Genomic DNA, 21,836 nt, shown 5'->3' with positions numbered 1-21,836 from the left:
ATAAGCATTAACAATCTTTCCTCATCACCATATGAAAAATAATCTCATGGATTACACTATGAAAAAGACCGAAGAGTCACTGCCATGTTAAAGCAATATAGCAGTCTAGCCTTCACAGACTTGATGTTTAGGTGCATCTTCACCGTCTATGACAGTAATCTACTACACCTTCTCAACACAAGCTGTTACTACAGCAGTTGCTCACATGGCCTACGGGCAGAGACTTTACTAGGTAGGACTTTACTAGGAACTGCAGCTTTGGGCAGTTTCTTCCCTCTTTCCATAGTAAACACACTGAAGCAAGCAAAGCTTTTTAAAACCATCCTTTGTTTAAAATATATTATCTCTGCTGTGGATATCACTCTGTATAAATAAAGTGCTGATTGGCCAGTAGCCAGACAGGAAGGATAGGGTAGGCGGGACAAGGAAGAGGAGAAGGCTAGGAACAGAAAGGCTGGAAGGAGACACTGCCAGCAGCTGCCAGGAGAAGCAACATGTAAAGACAACGGTAAGCCACAAGCCACATGGCAAAGAATAGACTAACAGAAATGGGTTAATTTAAGAGTAAGAGCTAGACAATGGTAGGCCTGAGCTAATGGCCAAGCAGTTTAAATAATATAAGTGTCTGTATGATTATTTTATACGTGGGTTGTGGGACCACGGGAGCTTGGTGAAACCTGGAGAGAAGTTCTCCAACTACATATCTCTATGAAGAAAACCAACCCTTATTGCAGAGAGGGGGTGGGGGTTCAGAACCATGTACATCTTTAACACAGTGAACTAGCAAACGGTTGTTTAAAGTGAAAACATGAACAGGTCCACTGCCCATTACATATGTAAAATAATTCTTGTCCTTTAGTCATTATCAAGAAGGAAAAACAGACAGGAGCAACACGTTGAAAGCACTTTGTAGTAGTGACAACTCACAGATCTGGTTACATATAAAGCCAAAGAAACTTCACTGAAAACACTAAGTAAAATAGACTGTCTGGTTCAATGAACCACCCCCACCCCCTCTTTTTTTTTTTTTAAATAAAAAAATTACAAGGTGGAAGTCAACATCCAATGCTGTTTTAAAAGACCGACTACTTCCTAAATTATTATTTATGCATATGACTCTAAATTACCCACTTAGTTTCCTTTCTTACCAAAGAGCAAGGGTCTGAACCGTATTTTCTCAAGTTCACTTGCGGAAGGCCTCACCTCTAGTACCCCATACTGTAATCATATATTATAAGAGCAGGTCTTTAGTGAGGTAATTAAATTAATCCAAGACTTCTGAAGTAGGCTGTAAGTCCACACATACAGGGGAGAGGCCATGTCCTTGTCTGAGACAACTGAGAAGCCAGGAAAGCCAAACCTGTCAACCCTGGACCTCAGGCTTCTAGCTTTTGGAATTATTGTCATTGTGTGATTTACCCAGTCTGAAGTATTTTATGAACAAAAATGCCAGTTGTCATTAAAATAAGAATTTCCCCATAGACTTTAAAATACTAAGAAACCACAACAATAACTTAACATCACAAAATAGAAAGTCTGGATTTTAAAGACACAATCTTTTGTAAGTTATCTGCCTGTACATCAGTATTCTAAAATCCTGTCACGAGAAAAAGCGTTAACTTTTATATCTGCTAACTTTTATATATAACCTATCAATACATACAGAAATATTTTAAAGAATGAGAAAAATAGAAAAATGTCCAAACAAATAAGAATTGGCACATACTAAATCAGAATGTCCTCTAAAAGAACTCATATACTTAATATAAATCATAGACACTCTAAGCCCAAAGATTTTACCTTTCAACATTAAATATATCAAGTTTAGCTTCCTAATACACCTCTAGAAATTTAATGAAACAGGTTTGAAATTATGCTTCATCTAGAAATTCAAAATGTGTAATACTAACACACTTAATGATTGCATTCATTTGTAAACTGAATATTTAATAGCATCATTGACATCAGCGTGTTTGTGCACTCATACAGACTTCACTCTGGGAAACAGAAATGTACAGTATCTACAATAATGTATACTCCTAGAGTCAAGACACTGCCTACCTGGTTCACTGTGATTTTCCTACAACTGAGAAGAGTCAGGAATATAAGAAAAACTTAATAAATCTTTTTAAGATAAATGAATGGTTAGTTCAGGCCATTTTAAATGCATATAACATTCAATTTTTAACTCTGTAAGTATATCAACCTTCTCCATAAACGTAAGACTATTTATTAAAGTCTTTAAAGAAAATGATAGTTCATTTACTTAGATTGAGGAAAAACATTATTCACTAAATTAAACAAAATGACACTAATTTTAAAATAATTTATTTCAGTTTTAAGCACTACTTATTTATTTGTTAAGAGAAAAATTGTAACTATTTGTTCACAGAAAAAATGTCCTGTAAAACCAAATTTCCACTAATTTGCACTAAGTGAAAATATTCTTGGCCATTAATAATTTTTAAAAACTTGTAACTGGTTCAAGTGCATGAAAGAGCTACATGAGCTGCTGCTTTTAGACAATGACCTAATACATAAGAAATAAGCAGTCTTTCTCCAATGTGAGCTGGAGAGTCCTTCATAAAAGATTATTAACATAGAAAAATATAAAGGAAAAGACATCTCCAAAGACAGTTACTTATTTAAAAACAGCCCTATTACTGATGTTCAGAAGTTGATCAACACCTCCCATTTTTAATCATTTTAAAGTTCTAGTTTAATCTTCCTGTATCTGCTAAATATTTTAATAAGATTATCATGGTACCAACCATATTTTTCCAAATACATTAAATGAAAAGGACATTTTCTGATTGCTATAGTACAAAGTTATTTGACATCCAATTAGGTGTTACCTTTATTTTACTGGCTTGATATTACTCAGATAACTAAAATTTTGAATCAATCAAAGACTTTCAACAGTGAAAATAAGCTTCACAGATTACCTATTCCATCTCATCTGGTATGTATTTTTTTTTCTACGTTAAGAAGAAGAAAAAATAGCTTTCAAAAATAATAAGAAAAACAATGTTTTCATTTAACTTTAAAAGTCTTTACAATTATTTCTACAAAATAAGATTAAATTTATTAAGAACTTAAAACAGTATTTGGTTAATGTCAGGTTCATTTTAGACAGTAATTCAAAATAACTTAAGCAGGTTTTAGCAACATTGTTGGGTGGAAGTACCATTCAAAATAACTATAGCTTTGAACTACGCCTCCAAAAACCACCATTGTATTCAAATGAGCTGCAGCAGACTCCTTCCCTGATGCAAACCAGCACCTCTGCAGAGCACAGGATCTCCTCCCTCCCTCCCTCCATCCATTGTTTTCTCTCTCAGATCAGAAATGACATCCATTAACTCTTCCATTTTAAAGTATCCCTGGTGCTTTGGTGTTACTCCACAATGAGCAGACTGGTTCAAGTTTCCACATCTGATTTAGTGGCTCATTGCTTAAAATCATGGCAATTATATAAAAAATCAGTACCTTATGTTCTCTCATTAACTTTATTCACTGTGAACATCCTTAGAGAAATGTAGATCCAAAGCTGAACCAAGAAACAGTACAAAGGCCACAAGTTTTACAAACCTCATTACCTGCTCAGTGATTCTCATGTGGAAGTCATGGAAGTCACTATACCGCCGATAGGTTTTCCACATCTCCTCGGTGTTTAGACTGCGCCGGTGGACAGTGATGGCATATAGTGCGTATGTCTTGCCATGATCATTACAAACGCCTGCCACAGCATATGGGTCATAGTCAGCATATACTAGTCATTTCAAACAAATGAAGAGGAACAAAAGACACAAAAAGGAGGAGATGAAGAACAAAACCAAACAGACAAACATGACAACATGAAATGGGAGAATTTGAAGTGACAGACAACAGAATGGCAGCGATGATAAAGAGAGTCCAACCCTCTGTGCTCACAGGACTATGGTATTATAAGCAATGACTACAACATAAGGCAAGTTAAAGTCTGAGGATGCCACTGGCCACTGGAATCTCTTTCCAAGAGCTTCTATTCATTTTTAAGAATATTGTCACAGTACTATTCAGTATACCAGGAACCCGGAAACCAAGCAATAAGCTTTTACTATTTATTTATAATTAATTAAAATCTGTTCAACTAAACAACAACAACAAAGCCACAGGGTAAAGCTTATCTCCTGGTAATTCTTTTCTCAGAATTACCAATTACATTCAACAATTTACAGATACGGTTCATTCTGGGAAGTTAGCAACAGCAGTAGCAATCAATCAATCAACCAGTCAATAAAAACAAACAAACAAACAAATAAATCCTTCATCCTTCTAACTTTCCACAAATCATACAATTGGGAAGTTAGCAACAACAGCAGCAATAAATAAGTCAATAAACAAACAAACAAACAGATAAACAAATAAATAAACCAATAAATCCCTCAGCCTTCTAACTTTCCACAGCATACAAGGCAGGGAGCCTGTGAAGGTGAAGACTCCTTCTACTTTGTGCTCACCTCAGATAAAGGGAAGAGCTCTTAACCATGCTCCTGTCTTCCTAAGCTCACTGCTTTATAGAGCACTGGTTCTCAGTCTTCCTAGCGCTGGGACCTTTAATACAGCTACACTGTGCTGACCCCAACCATAAAACTACTTCGCTGCTACTTCATAGCTGTAATTTTGCTACTACTATGAATCAAAATGGAAATATGTGATATACAGGATATCTGATATGCAATGTGACCCACGGGGGCGGGGGGTGGGGTGAGGCGGGGTGATTGGGTTGAGAACCACTGTTCTAGGTCTCCAAACTTCATTACTTTCTTTTCATGTTTATCTAGTGTGTATCTACATGTAGGAGTACAAGCATGTGCGTACATTCATATAAAAGCCAATGGTGATATCTTTCTCAGGCTCTCTACTTTTTGTCTGTTTGTTTGATCAGGGTTTCTCACAGAACCTGGAGTTATTCAGAGTTGACTAGACTAGCTGACCAGAAAGTCCCAAGGACACTCTCTCTCTACCTGCCCAGCCCTGGCTCTCCAGGGCATGTTGAAGTGCTACCATTTTATATAGACGCTGGAGATCTCAATTCCAATCCTAGGCTTCTGTGGCAAGCACTTTACCAACTGAACCATCATTTTTCCTCATAGCCTACGGCATCTGTAAACTTCTTTCATCCATTTATAATATTGCTATGTGTGGCAGCATCAAAGCAGTTTAGCCCCTCTACTCAAGTTCTTAATTGGATCTTCATCTTAATTATAATCATTGTATTTTTTTTTTATTTTACATTCTTTTCTTGGTTCTTTTCATGCTTGCCTTAGGACTTATTCTTCTCTTTTTTTTTTTTAACAGATTTAAGTACTATTAAAATGATACTTTCTGATTTTTCAAGTATACAACTTTCCTTTACTGTGGATCCTAGTTCTTCCTGGAGCTGCTTTCTGAAACTCACCTTCAAGCTTAGGCACCTGAGTGCTCTGGCTTATGAAAGGACGCACTAGGGAAGCTGTTACCACTGTAAAGTGTTTGCACACAGCTGGCCCTCTGCATACTTAAATTCAGCCAACTGAGCACTGAGGATAGTTTTTAAACATACTTGTACTAGTATAACAGATTATTTTTATCCTTATCCATATTCTCTAGCCAATATAGTACATCATTTATACAGCATTTCATTGCATTGGGTTATCAATCTAGCGATGATTCAAAGGATATGGGAGGATATGCACAGGTCCCTGCAAATACTCTGTGACGTCATAAAAGAGAACAGAGTATCTGTGGATTTCGCTCTCTGAAGAGGTTTAGGAATAAATATGCCATGACTTCCGAAGGGCAACTATACTAGCTCTCTCTGGATTGATACACTGGGGTATATAATAACCAGAGAACAGTGAAATGCAGATACTCTCATGTAGGCACATAAACTGAGGTTTCACTTCTTAGGGGGATATCAGATACCATTCCCTATGATGACCTTTGCATTTCTCAGTCTTTACATTTGGATCTAAACTAAGTTTTCCTAGTTCTTGTTCACATCAATCTGTCTTTTCTGACACTGAAAGGACACAGTTCTGCTCTCCCTAAACTAAGGGCACAAAAATGTCACCAAAACCAAGACACACCATCTTATTTTGTCGTTTAGACAACAGGACAAGTGTTACTCCTTTTTTCCACGGAGAAAACAGACTCAAGGATTCCAAATGCAGGAGCTGAGTGAAATGCTCTTTATGTTACTCTGAGCCTCACGAGGCATCGCTGCTTCTTCATCCCAGAACCCGTTCTTCCTCATGGCTATGGCACCTGCATATTTTGCAGCTACTTTTACAACACTGCCATGTGTGGAAGGCATGGTGGCCGTCTAGTCTACTATATTAACAAAAATTCTAACATATAATGATAGATTACAATGATCCATAATTGTGAAAAAAAGAAAGAGAGGTTTTAGAGCTGTCTGTCTTTCTTTCTTTTTTTTTTTTAAGAGTTATCTTTCAAATCATCTAGCAAAGGAGTCTCTATGTACCTTCTTAGTAAATTATTTCAATACCATAAAAGTAGATATCTATACTGGCAAATATACATCAACAAAGCCTTATTCTAACAATTTATGATAACTTTTCCAAAATTTGCACTTCCTACTTAAAATAGTCTTTCCTTCCCTTTACATATATTACCAATACTTTTTATTTGGCCCACTTCAATTACGCTGATGAGAATATCAGTAATAGAAACTCTTTAGTCATCACATTCTATACACACATTCTTGCAGTGTGCACTGCTCACATCTTACTGTCAACTTTCTCTTACAGACTTGTCGTATCAAATCATAGATGACTTTTCCAGCAAGGTAAAGATTCAGCTTTTCTAAACACTGATGCCAGATCAATAAAGGATTGGCTTTATCAATTGTGTTCAAGGGATGTTTAGAAAATATAATGTGGAAGCCAATCAGGCAGCTCATCATAACCAATTACAAATTAATGAGGACAAGGAGAATAGCAAGGAACAGAACAGACAGAGAGCATGTAGAAACGTACTTTTCAAAGGATAATCGAGATTTGTCACAAACTGTTAGGGCAAAGAGGCCACGCAGGTGCATGCATAGCAACAAGAATGATGAGGGTAACATTTTTTAATTTCAGAAAACAGGTACTTTTGATGAAGAAAAAAAGAAAAAAAGAAGAAGATAGTAGAGGTCATGGAGCAGTCTTAGAGCAGCAGAGCAATGAACTTCAGTTTTATGTTCAACAACAGACATGTTAAGGACATGAGATCATGGGTCAGTGTCCAGTTGTCACACATGAGCAATCAGCAGTAGTTAGGTACACTTATAGCCATCTCATGAGATAGGTATTTCTATCTTGACAGGTGAAGAAATTCCAGTAGCTAAAACTGAAGCTACAGAGTGGAGGTCTGAGCTCAGGCAACTGGTCAAAGCTGTGCTTTTAACCTCACTATATGGTATTGCTTTCCCAGAATTTCTGTATGTTTCAATGAGAGAAGAAACAATTTATTAAAATGTTTTGCCTTATGCTTTCATACAAAGAATAATACACTGTTGAAAAAAAAAAACAACTGATTAAACAGCTAGAAAATCAGAACAGCCTAAAGAGAAATATTAACATCAGAGACATAGACATGAATGTCCTCTTCTAGACATAAAATTTAGTATTTCTAAGAAATAAAGAAAGACTATTACATGAAAAGATATCCTTAAATTTAGAAGACAAGCCAAGAAAGAATATGAAGACTTTCTTTAGTTTTTTAAAAACTTTGTGGAAGGAAAAGGTGGACAAGTGCTTCAAAAGTTCAAAGGAAAAATAACAAGACCTCTACTTAAATGACAGTGTGCTCTCCAGTGATGTCGAAAAGGGGAGTAATAGATGTATTCACCACATGTAAAAGGTGAAAAAACACTTGACACAACTTATTCCATGTGAGGATACAAATGAGTCTTTAGCTCCACTGAGAATAAGAAAGCAAAGCCATACATAAAAATGCAGATCATTACTTTTCAAACTAGACTATGTATCAAAATCTCTTTTCAAAATCTAAAATGTAAACTAAATGAAATTTGAGACATGTATCTCTGTATAATACAGCATTAACTATAGCAAAAACATTCTTATAGGTAGTATAGGAGAAAACTACCATTTCTAATACTCATCAGCATTACTTAAGACTGTCACAAGGTCCTAGATGGCTCAACCCATGAAAGTATCTGTGAGGGCCTGTGAGGAATGCATACAAGTTCTATCTACCCAACTACCTCTGCCAACTCTTGAGTACATGAAACAAATCCAGATCAGAGAGTTCTGCAACAAAGAAATAGAAATTATGAAAGGGATTACCAGCAAGATTCAAGTTCAAAGAAGAAAAGACTGGCTCTAGAATATCCTTGAAATGATAAAATGCATAGAAAGTAAGTATTTTCAAATGTTAACAGTGGCAACCTTAGAGAAGAAAAATATCCAAATACACAAGCAACCAAACATTACAGGACTTAATGAAGAATTTATTTCAAGAAAACAAAATCAGAAAATGTGATCCTAAAACAAGCTGAATGGAACAATAAATGGGAAAGTAACAGGGATGTTCCAATCGCCCGTACTTAGGAGTAGTTGCAGCACGAGGGCTCTTACCAGTGTCGGAAATGTAGGCATGAAGCTGTCCAGAGTCATCAGAGGACACACTGGAAAGGTCATCTAAAGACTGCAAGAAAAATTAGGGAACAAAACTTTACAGGAATCAAAGGTCTACCATTCATGTCTCCTCAAGTCCATTTCACACTGTGTACATGGCCACCACTCCTAGACCAGGATGCTCTCTGTGTTTACACTGAGGGCGCTAGATGAGGAAGCTAAGCTCCCGAGCTCCTGGCACATAGGAGACTGAGGCTGCAACCTTGAGTCTCAAATTGAAACAAAAATAAAAAATGAAACCATAAAACCAAACAATTTAGTAACAACATATCATGATAGCCTCTTCAACACTTATCCACATACAATAACTTATTTTCAATTATAGACAATATAAAGGAAGTTAAAAATAGGAACCCTTTACAATAAAAAATTTTAAGGTGAAATACACTTCAGACAGATTTATATTTGTTAGCACTGTTGTTAACAGAAATAATCAGTTAATTTAATTACTTAGCACAAAAGAAGGGCGATTACACCTGCATCATAGGGTATGTGAGACTAATGAGAACATATGTAAAATATTTAGAAACCTGCCTACTATAATAATAAGTCATTATGACTATTTAGCAAATGGAAGTAAGTCCAGACTAAGACTTTTGTTAGTATATTTATAAATCTACAAACAAAACCATCACTGATTGATCAACAATTAATTTAACTATTAAACTAATTAAAGTTAAATTTTAAATCCCTTGGCCATATACACATGCACCCCCACACACAAGCATGTCGCCAAGGCAGGACAGGGCACACAGACAACCAAGCAAGGCAAGCTGCAGCTGCTCTTTGAAGACCCTGCTTGCAAGGTTCTCCTTGAATGCCAACAAGGATGGCAGAGCTGGGGTGACTCCCACTACTCTCTGATATAACTGTTATACTCTAACTAAAACTGTCTGTACAATGTGCTTATGATCAATATTTTTTTTTCCTACTGGGCACAGGATTTGGTATTTAGGAGGTAGAACATGCAATTTGTCATTTGGCTCCAACAAAAACCCCTTTGCACTTAATCTCTAATAAGGTTTAATGTATTAATAACAGTCCCACACCTTTGTTAGCACATAGAATAAGTAAAACTATTTTGGAATGAAGTAAAACACATATACTTTAAGTGTTCATGTGGTGCACACAAAAATGTTTTCTTAATAGAAACAGCACAATTTAGATAAGATTATTTTACATATCCAATATCTACCTGTAATTTATAAACTATAAGTTCTTTCAATAACACAGCACAAAAAAAAATCACAAAGTAATTTTTCAAAAATAAACATAACAATCTTCTTACATATAATCAAAAAATGATAAAAATCCTAAATATTGTTGCAATTATCATGTACAAATAAATAGAAACTAGACTATAGCTGGGCGTGGTGGCACACGCCTTTAATACCAGTACTCGGGAAGCAAAGGCAGGTAGATCTCAAGTGAGTTCGAGGCCAGCCTGGTCCAATAAAACAAGTTCCAGGACGGCCAGAGCTTCTACACTGAGAAACCCTGTCTTTAAAACCCTCCAAAAATTCTAGACTATGAAATTCCAAAGGGTAGAACAGTATCAACTCCAGAATTACATTCAATTTGACCATTTGGAAAAAGTATTGTTTGATAAAAGAAAACTGTGATTTTTAAAACAAGTACATGAATATTGTCCTAAAATAACCACAGTTTATAAAGCAATCCTTGAGCTAACATTCCTAAATTTCTTACAAGGAAAAGAAAATGGTTCATTTGTTGTTTTCTAATTTTATATTATGGCAAAATTTAAAAAGAGTTTTTTTCTCCCTCTTCACTGTTTTTACAGACTGCTGTCCAGGTTGACAAAGAAGTCTAGGATTCAAAGGACCCTCCTGCCACAGTCTCCAGACTAGCTGGGCATATCCGCAAACTTTCTTTCTTAGCTCAGCAAACACAGTTACAATGTTACTGGTAGAGCTAGCAGGAATAATGTATCCGCTAATCTCAACAGGGTGATGTGTCAAATAATCAATGCATTAAGTATCTTCACTGCTTAGTACATTGCAATCAATAATCCTCTTTAAAATTCAGCCAGTCACTCAAGTTTTAATTCGTATCATAAAACAAATCTGAGTGACTCCAGCTACATAAAAGCCGGAATTTAAAAGATTTATGAGAAAAATAAAACACTACAAGTAAATGACTCCCAATGTGACTTTTGATTTAGAGATTTTTGGATTCCTTTTAACTTCTAAAAGCACCTACTTTAGACATAGAGAAAAAAAAAATCACATTTTACTACTGTTTAAACATTTGTATAAACACTATAAATAGGAATATTGGAAAATTTCAAACTGAGAAAAGTTTTCAGGATTTGCAAAGTTTATATTTACAAGGTATATGACAAAAATTATTGCTAACACTGAATGCTCTAAAAACAATTCCTTTTTGTTATGACACTTTGAAATACAACAAGTAAAAAGTTTATAAAGCATTTTAAAAGTTACAAAGAATCTGGCGTGCCGATGGCTGATTTGCAAGTTATACTCTATGTGAACAGAACATTTACTCAATGAGGTTATTTCCAAATAAGGAGCAGCAGAGCTGCCAATAGACCTCGGAACTCAACAGAGTCACAATAACCTCTGACTTACTACCTCTACCTCTCGGCCATCTCTAAACCACGAACTGAGTATTTCACAGAACACGAGTATTTCTTCCTAATAGGAGAGAAGTTAGCCAATGGCAAGAACAGATATCTAGGAGAAATAATATGTTCATTACTGAACATGCAACAAATTATTGCCAGTGGAGTTTATATGCTAAAAATCTACCATTCTTAATTCTCTAGATAATAAGATATAATTGCTATAAAATTCTGAATAAAAAACCCTTTTTGTAAGGACTTGAATTGTTTTGATGCACACTCTACTACATCTGTGGTAGGTTGAATGGGACTGTCCTCCATGGGTGCCTATGTTTACATGCTTCATTCCTAGCTGTTTGGGAAGGAAGTGTGTCACTGGGTGTGGGCTTTGAGGTTTCCCAAGCCCATACCAGGCCCAGTCTCTTGTGGAATGTTTAACTATGTAAAGATGTGTGACATTTGTTTATGCTGCATTTGGTTAACGATGTAAGGATGTGTGTTAAATTATGAAAAGATGTGTTGCATTGGTTTCACCTTGCCTGCCTAAGGCACCTAACTGGTCTAATAAAAAGGTGAATGGCCAATAGCTGGGCAGGAGAAAGATGGGCAGGGCTGGCACACACAGAGCATAAATAGGAGGAGAAATCAAAGCTCAAGAAAGAGGGAGAGAAGGAGGAGAAGAGAATGAAGAGAGGGACACACACCTGGGCCAGGCAGCTGCCAGCCAGCCATGAGAAGCTGTGAAAGAAAGATGTACAGAAGGAAAGAAAAGGTAATAAGCCCTGAGGTAAAAGATAGATAAAGAGAAACAAGTTAAGTTAAAAGAGCCAGCCAGAAACAAGCCTAATCTAGGCTGAGCATTCAAAACTCATTAGTTTCCATGTTATGATTTGGGAGCTGATTGGTGGTGGCCCAAAAAGAAAAAGCCTGGTATAGTCTCCCTTTCTCTGTACATAAAGATGAAGCCCACAGCTACTTCTCCAGCACCATGTCTGCCTGTCTGATACCATAATTTTCCTGCAGGATGACAATCAATTAACTGTCTGAAGCTGTAAGAAAGCCCTCAATTACATGTTTTCTTCTAAGAGCTGACTTGATCATGGTGTCTCTTCATAGCAATAGAAGAGTAACTAAGATGAAAATTATCCCAATAATTTATTATTTCTTTTGAAAGTGGGAGAAAAGTGATATAAAGCTTTAAGGATAATAAATATATGAATATAGCATTTAAAAATGATGAAATAATTCCTTTTTTTTCTTTTAAAGATATGGCCTCACTATATAGCCCTGGTTGGCATGAAACTATGTAGACCAGGCTGGCCTTGAGATCACAGAGATGCCCTGCCCCTGCCTCCAATATGCTGAGATAAAGAAATCGATTCCTTTATAAAATTCAACTGCAGCTTTTTGCAGGTGTGATCTAATCCTCATTTCTTAAAAAGGAAAATTCAAAGTCATAGATGCCTTACAAACTTAACATTTCTTTAAAAGCATAACAATGACTTTTCATTCTATAGGGTAGTTTGAAGCTTCTTATTTGCATGTATTAAAAGTCTGTCACATTATTTTCAAGTTACTTTACTAATTAAAGTACTCATAATTGGTACTTACCAAATTTATGCTTCCTGTAGGAGACCCATTAAAAGATTCTACAAAAGGAAAATAAAGCATAATATGCAGCAATACAGCAAAAACTATACAAAGCTGTTGCTTTATGTAAATGAAAATAGACATACACTTGACAGGCTCACAAAAACAAAGTCACATGTAATTACCAAGTAACAATAATCGTTTTTACACCTTTTCTCATGTATCATATGATGTTGTTTAATGCAATGCAAGTAACTCAGAGTTGCAAGGCAAGAACTCAGAGTGAAGCCCATTAGGTAATTACAGAATTATTTTCTTTCTTCTGTCTCTGAGTATTAAAAAAATGATATAAATAATATCAGTCTTCAGTGTGAGATACAAATACATGGATCTAAAAACTATCTAATAATCCACTGTTTCCTTACCACCTAGATTCTGAAATCACTGTATGCAATGCCAAATAATGAAGCAATAATGATGAGAAAATAACTGTCATGAATGTCAGGAAAGTATATAGCTAGGCTTGATGATGGATGCTTACAAAGAACCAGAGAAATCAAAAACAGAAAAGGAGAAAAATGTGCACAAAAATGCCAAGACTCACAACTTTGTATGCCGACTTAAAAAAATTTTTTAAAGCTTTGAAGGAAAATGCAAGTGTTAGAATAATAACAAAAAATGTAAACAAATGTTAGCAAATAAGTCAAGTAGAGATTAATAACACTAATGACAATAATCCCTTCTTTGCTCTTGGGTTTGCTACATATCTAAGCAAATGAAACTTTAAATTACAGTGTCTCTGCTATGGTAAAATACTACTCACACACAATTTAAAGTTCATGTACCTTTTCCAGACCTTACTAATGTATAAATTTGACTAGTTCAATGAATCTCCAATTAGACTGCATTACTTGTACAGTTCTAAGAGGGGCAGGTGGTATCTTCTTCTAGCCTAAATAACTGTTATACAAAGAGCACTTCTTAGTTTCCCAGACTTCTGATCACAAAAAAACAAAAGGGAAACTTCATCTAGGAATACTCTTTGGTTCATAAGCAGATGATTCCTACAGTAAATAAATATGCCGACTGTTCTCCTTATGTGATTAACGCTTCCTACCCTTCTGTGGTCTGGCAACCTCTTAAGCCTTGTGACCAGAGAAAAATCTCAAAATTAAGTAATAAAATGAGAGACATAAGCAGTAAGAACTCAATGTGAGAATGTTAGCCCTATGATCTGAAATCCAGATATAAAAGACAATAAATTTGATGGCCATTTAAAATTATGTTGCATATTACACTATTTCTCTATTATTTTAAAACTGGCTTTCAAAATGAATATTTTCTGTGTAAAATGCATTTAGAAAATCTATCAGGGAGTTGGAGATTTAGCTCAGTGGTAGGGCGCTGGCCTATCAAGCACAAGGCCCTGGGTTCGGTCCCCAGCTCCAGAAAAGAAAAAAAAAATCTATCAGTTAAGACAGTAAGGTATTAGAAAGCAATGAAGCATTATCCTAAATAGACAGACACATAAATGTGGGCAAGTCGATGGCTTAGCAGATTAAGGGCGATGGTTGCCCTGGCTGTTAGAAACTAAGAACTCTCAAGGTGAAAGAAGAGGACTAACCTATAAGTAGTACTCTGACCTCCACATGTATGATACATGCACACACACACACACACCCATATATATTTTACATATATATAATTACAAACTACAATCAGTGATTTAATGTGAAGTCACTCAATAACTGATACACGAGAGAAGTGTATTTACTTTAGAACAAAGCCAACTCAAAAAAAAATCTTAATTTATATTTAAGGTAAGTAGAAGGTTTGAACTGACTGGTGGGAAGGGCGATCGGAGACACTAAGCCAATCCTACACACAGGGAGTATGTAGGTACTCTCAGCATCTCAAATCACAGAGCACTCAGGGTATTTGATCATGACTCAGTTTATCTTGTTCCATTCTGGGTTACACAACAGATCCACTTCAAAAGTATTAAGAAAATTTCCAAATGGATGAAATGAATATAGGCGAACACTACAACAGATATTTTAGCATAGTGAGCTGACAGCTGCTTTTTCAAACTTCACAAAAGGATCTAACATTCCCAGCAGCAATAGGAAATACAGATAAACTGTACAATTTTCCTATTCCTCTCCCCCACAAAGAATAACATTTCAAGAAATAAACTACTTCCTTAACTACAGAATCATAACTAAAGGCTTAAGTACTCCTAGTAGATTAATGTATTCTCTATTTTCAAGTGATCTTGCTCCAAAAGCCTATGGATAAGTAAATGGTATAATCAAAAGATGTCCTTGAGGCAATTGGTTCTAAATTTTCCAATTTACTTTATCTTTACATTGCTTATTTATTTAGAACATCCAAGAAAGCTGTTCAAACCTTTAAAAGCCCCAGAATTTCATCACAGTAAAATGACTGCTGGATTGAGGAATTCATGTTTGAAGGCCTCTTGCTCCACCATAACATGTTAAGTTTCCACTTATACAACCTTTATGCCTGTGCTTTAACTCAAAAAACATTTTCACATAGAGAATTCTGTTTAAAAATGATGAGTGAATTATGCTACGATGATGAAACATTATTCCAGATTTACAACTGACTATAAGACATAAGCAGTAAGCAGTAGAATGAAGGTAAAAATCTAAATACCCTCTGACTCTTCCAAGTGTATATCACACTAGAACATGTTGCTCACTCTCAGTATCATCGTTGGAAAAAAATAAAAGATTGGAATAAATTACTTGGGGGTTTCTAGGTAAAAAAGCACCCATAACGTGTGAGCTTTAGAAAAGGACACAATTAAAGGAAACAGCTACCACACTGTGTACTGCTAATGGCCTGGGGTCTATTTTCAGAGGTATTACCTCTTTCCTCAGTTATTCTCCTCAGTGACCTCACCTGTCACACAACAGCATCACTTCATGATCACTGATCAGCAAAATAGAAATCATCATAAAAATACCTTGGATCACCCATATTAAGAAAACGTTCTTATTCTCACATTCCCTTATATCCTTTAAAATATATTACAATTTACATTTGGAGTTTAGAACCATCTTTTATCATGTTTAAAAGGTCATTCTTTTGGTAATCAGAATGCACACTGAGACAGACAGACAGACAGACAGACAGACAGACACACACACACGCACACGCACCCCTTCTACCTTACCTCCATCTCCATCATCTGACCCTCTGAAACTAGGATCTTTTAACATGTCAAGCTCGGCTAACATCCGCACATACAGTGCATTCTGCCTGAAGGAAGGATAAAACCTTTCATCCCGTAGCATCAATTCATAGACCTGTGGAAATAATTGAGGTATTCAAAACTTAATACATATTAATTAATGATTTTGCTACATAAAGTATCACAAAAGCTTCATTCCTGTTTTTCTATAATGTATCATTATTTAAAAGGTGTCAACAATAAGACAGTTTAATAACTAATATGATTTTCTGGACCTTGCAGTGACTAAAAGGTTCCTACCTTAATAGAAGTTATGTGATATGCCATTTTTATGCTCTAGGAAGTAGTGTTTTCTAAGGAACAAATACATATTAAGGTTTATATTAAGATGAATTTTGAGGCACACTTTTTTATATATAGATATCTACTTACTGAATTCTTTTTTTTTTGAAAATTATTGTGTATACAGTGTTCTTCCTGCATGCCAGAAGAGGGCACCAGATCTCATTACAGATAGTTGTGAGGCACCATGTGGGTGCTGGGAATTGAACTCAGAACCTCTCTCTGGAAGAGCAGCCAGTGCTCTTAACCACTGAGCCATCTCTCCAGCCACTACCTACTGAATTTTTAGACGAGTATCTATCTGGCTGTTACTTCAGATTAAACAGAGCAACCCAAAATAAGAACTTTTCTCAATGGCCATTAAAGGAAATAAAAAAGTCATTTACATTCTTGCAATTAAGAGTTATTACAACCCTAATATCTTTTTAGTAACTATTATTCTACCTTAAAAAAAAAACCCGTATGTACACAGAAATACTTTTTCAAGAAACATGAAATACTAATACCTTTCTCTGAATGTCATCAAAGATTTCTGGAGTTGGATCTTCATGATTCAAAGTATCTGCTAATTTTGCTACTAAATAATCATCAACAATAACTCTTGGAGATGCCTACCAGAGAAAAAAATGATATTTGTAATTTCTAAATATAAGTAAACAGTAAATAATCAGAGTTAATAACAGACTCATATCACTTAAAGTAGCTGGCAGGTAAGAATCACTGGTTTACCAATGACACTACAGTGTTTAAGAAAGCTAAAACACAGTCAGAGTGCATTTTGTTCATCTACATAAGGTTATCAAGATCACTATTAAGGATAAACAAAGATTTACTTAAGGCATAGTTGTATAGTGTTTAGCACACAGGATATACTGTCATCAGGAGTTAAATCAGTCAAGCAATCAAGCAGTTATTTAAGTATTTTATGACTAATTTGACACCAGATAACCTTCTGAATGGCTATTAAAAGACTACCATTATCCTAAACTTATTTTAGTGACCAATGTTGCAGCAAAGCTCCAATGTGACATGGGAACAAAATAAATCTTAAAGATGAATGTGTTGCTAGAATTTTCATTTCAAAACATATGCAACAGATATGGAAATACAAAAGCTGATCTTTCTTTTTATATCGTACCGGGACTGACCTGAAGGCCTGTGCAAGCTAGAGGAGCTCTGAACCACTAAGCTCCATCTGCAGCTCTCTTCTCCTTCCTTCTGCACACCCTATCTCTGCTATCCTTCTGATTTTTGTCTATCAGGTCCCCGATGCTGAAGGAACTACCAGTCTTGACTTGGTCATTTAGTATTTCCATGAACTTAGCCATACTAATTAGATTGTATGAAACTGATTCCTCTCTTGGACAATGAGAATAAAAATACACAGGAAGACTGTCTTTGGGATTAAATAAGGCAAGGTCACTGAAGCCATCCTACCCAGTATAGTAAGTATCACAGATAGAAAACAGTGACGACAATAGACCCTTACCTTCTCAGACAAATACTGTTCATAGATTCCAACAGCAGCTGCTCTTAGCAGACCTTTTGTTTGGTTGGTCTGATGTTTTCCATCTCTCTGACGACCTGATAGAACCTCCAGCTGCTGCTGAGCTGTCACCCGGTACCCTTCCACTGTCATCCAAAAGAAGAGATGAGCTTGACCTCCAGTTTGCTGCATGTAATCTACCAAACCAGAGCCATAGCAACAGTTACCAATGTCATGTTTTTAGGTTCATAGTACTGTATGATACAAAAGAAGAGTTACAGTTTCAAATACCCAAAATCTATATTTCACATACTAAAGTGGACCAGAGAAAGCACATGAGCCCTCAGCCCTACAGAAAGAACTATGGGTAACTGAGAGATTGGGAGACAGTCTTCCCCAAGGAAGAGCATACCACCTGGTCATCCAATTCTAACGGTCAGCCCTGGAAACACAATCCAGAGTAACACTGTACAGAAGGAGTGGAACAATTAATGAAAAAAAGAGACCACTATTTGACAGAGAGCTACGTGGGGTGTATGGGAGGGTTCAGAAGGAGGAAATGATGGACTTATACTAATCTCAAAAAATAAAGAAACAACAGCAAAAGGTTTAGTAAATCTCTAATGTCAAAAAGTAATTGTAAATTGGTTAAGCTAAATAACACAGGAGAAAGCTTTCTGTAATTGTTTGAAATAGAATCTCACTAGCAGTTCAGGCTGGCCTACAACTTATGATCTTTCTACAGAATCTTTCTGTGCATAGGCAAAAGTCACTGCCCAACTTAAAGCTTTCTGATATCATGTCTTGATGATAAAATTCCTAGAACTTTATATGAATAACTACATGATCAACATTCAATTTTTATTCTGAATAAAGACTAGCAATAACATGTAATTTTATAGGTATATTAAAATTATGTTTAGCATTGTATGAAACCATATATACTTTGTTCACATAGTGATTCAAAGATGTTGGAAATGTCTACCAGATAAAAGTAATTTTAATGTGATATTAACAAAATAATATGTAATACTAAAAAAAGCATAAAAACATATCTCATTCACACATGAATATGTTATTTCACATATCATGTGTTCCCAATAAAGTATTATTTTTTGTTTTGAGACAGGAACTCACGTAGCTCAGGCTGGCCATTGAATTGCTGTATGCTGACAAAAAGCCTTGTTCTCCTAATCCTGATGTTTCTACTTCCCAAGTACTGAGCCAATAAAGGACTATTTTTCAATGAATTTAAATCATACTAAACTCTTCTGTGATTTATTTTTAAAATAGTTTGGCAAACGTTCATTAGTTATGAAAAGCATTTATTTATTTCCCAAAAAAAAAAAAAAGTCTACCTCTATGGTTTCTAAAGAAAAAAGATAAGCCGAGTGGTAGTGGCGCATGCCTTTAGTCCCAGCACTTGGGAAACAGAAGTAGAAAGATCTCTATAAGTTTAGGGCCAGCCTGATCTACAAAGTGAGTTCCAAGACAGTCACGACAGTTACACAGAGAAACTCTGTCTCGAAAATACAAACAAACAAACAAACAAAAAAAAAAATAGGGGGAGAGGAGAAGATGAGCTCAAATTGGAATGCAAAATAATAACCATCCAAATTGATCTTAAATTAATAAACTTCAAGCAGGGTAGCAGAATAAGAAGCCAACTAACTCTATAATGAAGTACTGGCAGGATCTGTCTAATGGAACTCTGAAATGAAAACCCTGAAAACCAGGGTAAAGACCTGGGGAATTAAATTGGCTGAAATGTAAAATAGGACAATCACTGAAAAGTAAGTATAGTGATTCTTCAAAAAATGAGTAAGAAAATTGTGATTCACGAATTCCACTCACTGTTATAAACCTAACAGAATTGAAAGAAGAATCTCAAAAGGCTGCTTATGCATCCATATACACTGCAACCTCATTCTCATTAGCTAAACTCCAGAAGCAACCCAAGGTTCCCATGACGATGAATGGATGAATGGATACACAAGGGGGGAGGGCAGGAGAAGGGAGCACACATGCACACGTGTGTTTATGGATGTGACAGCCTTAAAAAGGAGGGAAACTCTGACATATGCTGTGACATGGAAGAAACCTGAGGATATGCTAAGGAAGTAAGTCCATCACTTTAATAAGTACAGAATTCTGGTTATAACAGAAGAACCATTTTAGAGAGACAGATGGGGGATGTCTGTACCTTAATAATGTATTTAATATCACTGAACTATACACTTAAAAGTATTAAGTTTTACAATTTTTGGGTTACTTGTATTTTACAAGTTTAAAACCAAAAAACTTTTAATGTCAATATTATTTCAATCAAGTTTTACCTACCCATAAAAAATTGTAGTGCGACATTGTCTACAAGTATGCTGTCCAAGGGGACTGTACAAAGTTTCCCAAAGTTTGCTGCTAGCTTCACAGTATTTATTTCCTACAGATCCAAATGAATACAAGTTAGCACTTCAATCACCAAACATTAGGGTAGGATGTTTATATAAATATAAGGAAAACGCAACATTCTATCAGAATTTGACAGAGATGAAGATTCCCCTTTTCATGCATGTTGGTTCCCAATAAAATACTCTACTGAGTGACTCTAAATCCCTACTCATTTTAACAAATAGTTATCAAATAATCATTTAAAATATAATAAGAATTCATTTCCTCCAATACAAAATAATCAACATCATTGTATTTCCATGTATTCTCTAATTCCACATATTCTACTGCAAAACAAACACTTCAGGAAATAAAGGCAGAAGCATATGCTTGAATGCTCCATGTATTCAAGACCACTCATGACTGTTCTTTTGATTGGCGTTTATCTATAGGAAAACATTTCCAAAGAGCAATGTTGCTTTTAACAGAGTAAAACGTCTGCTACTGACAGAGAAATTTTATTTCTTTTCAAATATAAATAGTGAACTACACAGTCAAATCAATCTAACAAGATAGCTACCTACAAAGAGAACTTTGATTAGAGAAAAGGTTCAAAATGTAAAGAGCATTGAGTGCCGGGCACTGTGTTGGATACATTCTACACATCACTTCATTTAAACTGTACAGCCATCCTGCTGGGTATGATCACACCTGACTGAACAGACAAGGAAAGCAAACATCAGAAGGGTTGGTTTCTGTCTTCACTGACAGTCCACTGTGGGCAACACCATGACCACGGGCTGAGTCTCCGCTGTGTAGGAAACTAGCAGTGAGCAGAGCAGGTCAGGGAGCAGCACTCTCTCGTGGTGGCTCCTGTCCCACTTCATGCCCTACTTCCTGCCCTGCCTTCCCCTCATTGTGGACTGTGGCCTGACAGGTCAGATGGAGTCTTCCCTTCCCTAAGCTGTTTTATCACAGCAGCAAGGGTGAGAGAGAGCACAAGTTGACCTTCAACCCACTCCCTTCTGCACTCATCTCCAGTCACCTCCAATCGGCCTTCACACCAACTTATTCAAACACCAGAGATGCTGGTGGTGTGTGTGCTGATGTTACACAAACTGCCACATCACTCTCAATATGCTCCTAAGCAGTCCCACAAATTAAATCTCCATTGCTTCTGACAACCATCATCAACATTTGGGTGATCTGTACTTATTTTTGTGCTAGATCATCAAGTGTTTCTGAAACAGTTATCACTTTCACCTTCTCATCATTAAATTTCACTATCACTTAACGCAGATCTTATTCTTGACAACTTTAACCGACCACATCCTCTAACACCAAGACCCATGTCCCTGGATCAACAGAGATCTGCAGGCCAGGAGCACTGCACAGGGGAGCCTTCCAGGCAGTGCTCCAATCAACCTTCCTGAACTGCTTTAGGACCTATCCATCATGCTGTAGCATATGAATCTCTCTGGGGCTAAGAGTATGCTCAGTTGGCAAAGTGCTTGCAAG

The 21,836-nt window shown here is 36.1% G+C and overlaps 1 protein-coding gene across 2 annotated transcripts in view; it reads right to left on the bottom strand.

Moving 5' to 3' along the window:
• Positions 1-21,836, bottom strand: part of Snx13 (sorting nexin 13) — a 107,923-nt gene that overhangs the window by 25,195 nt on the left and 60,892 nt on the right. The window contains exons 12-18 of one of the 2 annotated variants that reach the window (XM_036205750.1): positions 20,271-20,370; positions 17,934-18,127; positions 16,951-17,055; positions 16,085-16,217; positions 12,904-12,941; positions 8,631-8,700; positions 3,600-3,772 (exon numbers count right to left, since the gene is read on the bottom strand). In XM_036205750.1, coding sequence (XP_036061643.1) covers positions 3,600-3,772; positions 8,631-8,700; positions 12,904-12,941; positions 16,085-16,217; positions 16,951-17,055; positions 17,934-18,127; positions 20,271-20,370 — 813 coding nt within the window. The remainder of the gene's footprint in view (positions 1-3,599; positions 3,773-8,630; positions 8,701-12,903; positions 12,942-16,084; positions 16,218-16,950; positions 17,056-17,933; positions 18,128-20,270; positions 20,371-21,836) is intronic. The other variant, XM_036205751.1, reaches the window with a different exon arrangement.

Source organism: Onychomys torridus, chromosome 14 (genome assembly GCF_903995425.1).
Source record: "Onychomys torridus chromosome 14, mOncTor1.1, whole genome shotgun sequence".
Lineage (NCBI taxonomy): Eukaryota > Metazoa > Chordata > Mammalia > Rodentia > Cricetidae > Onychomys > Onychomys torridus.
This window is presented reverse-complemented; position numbering and strand designations above follow the sequence as displayed.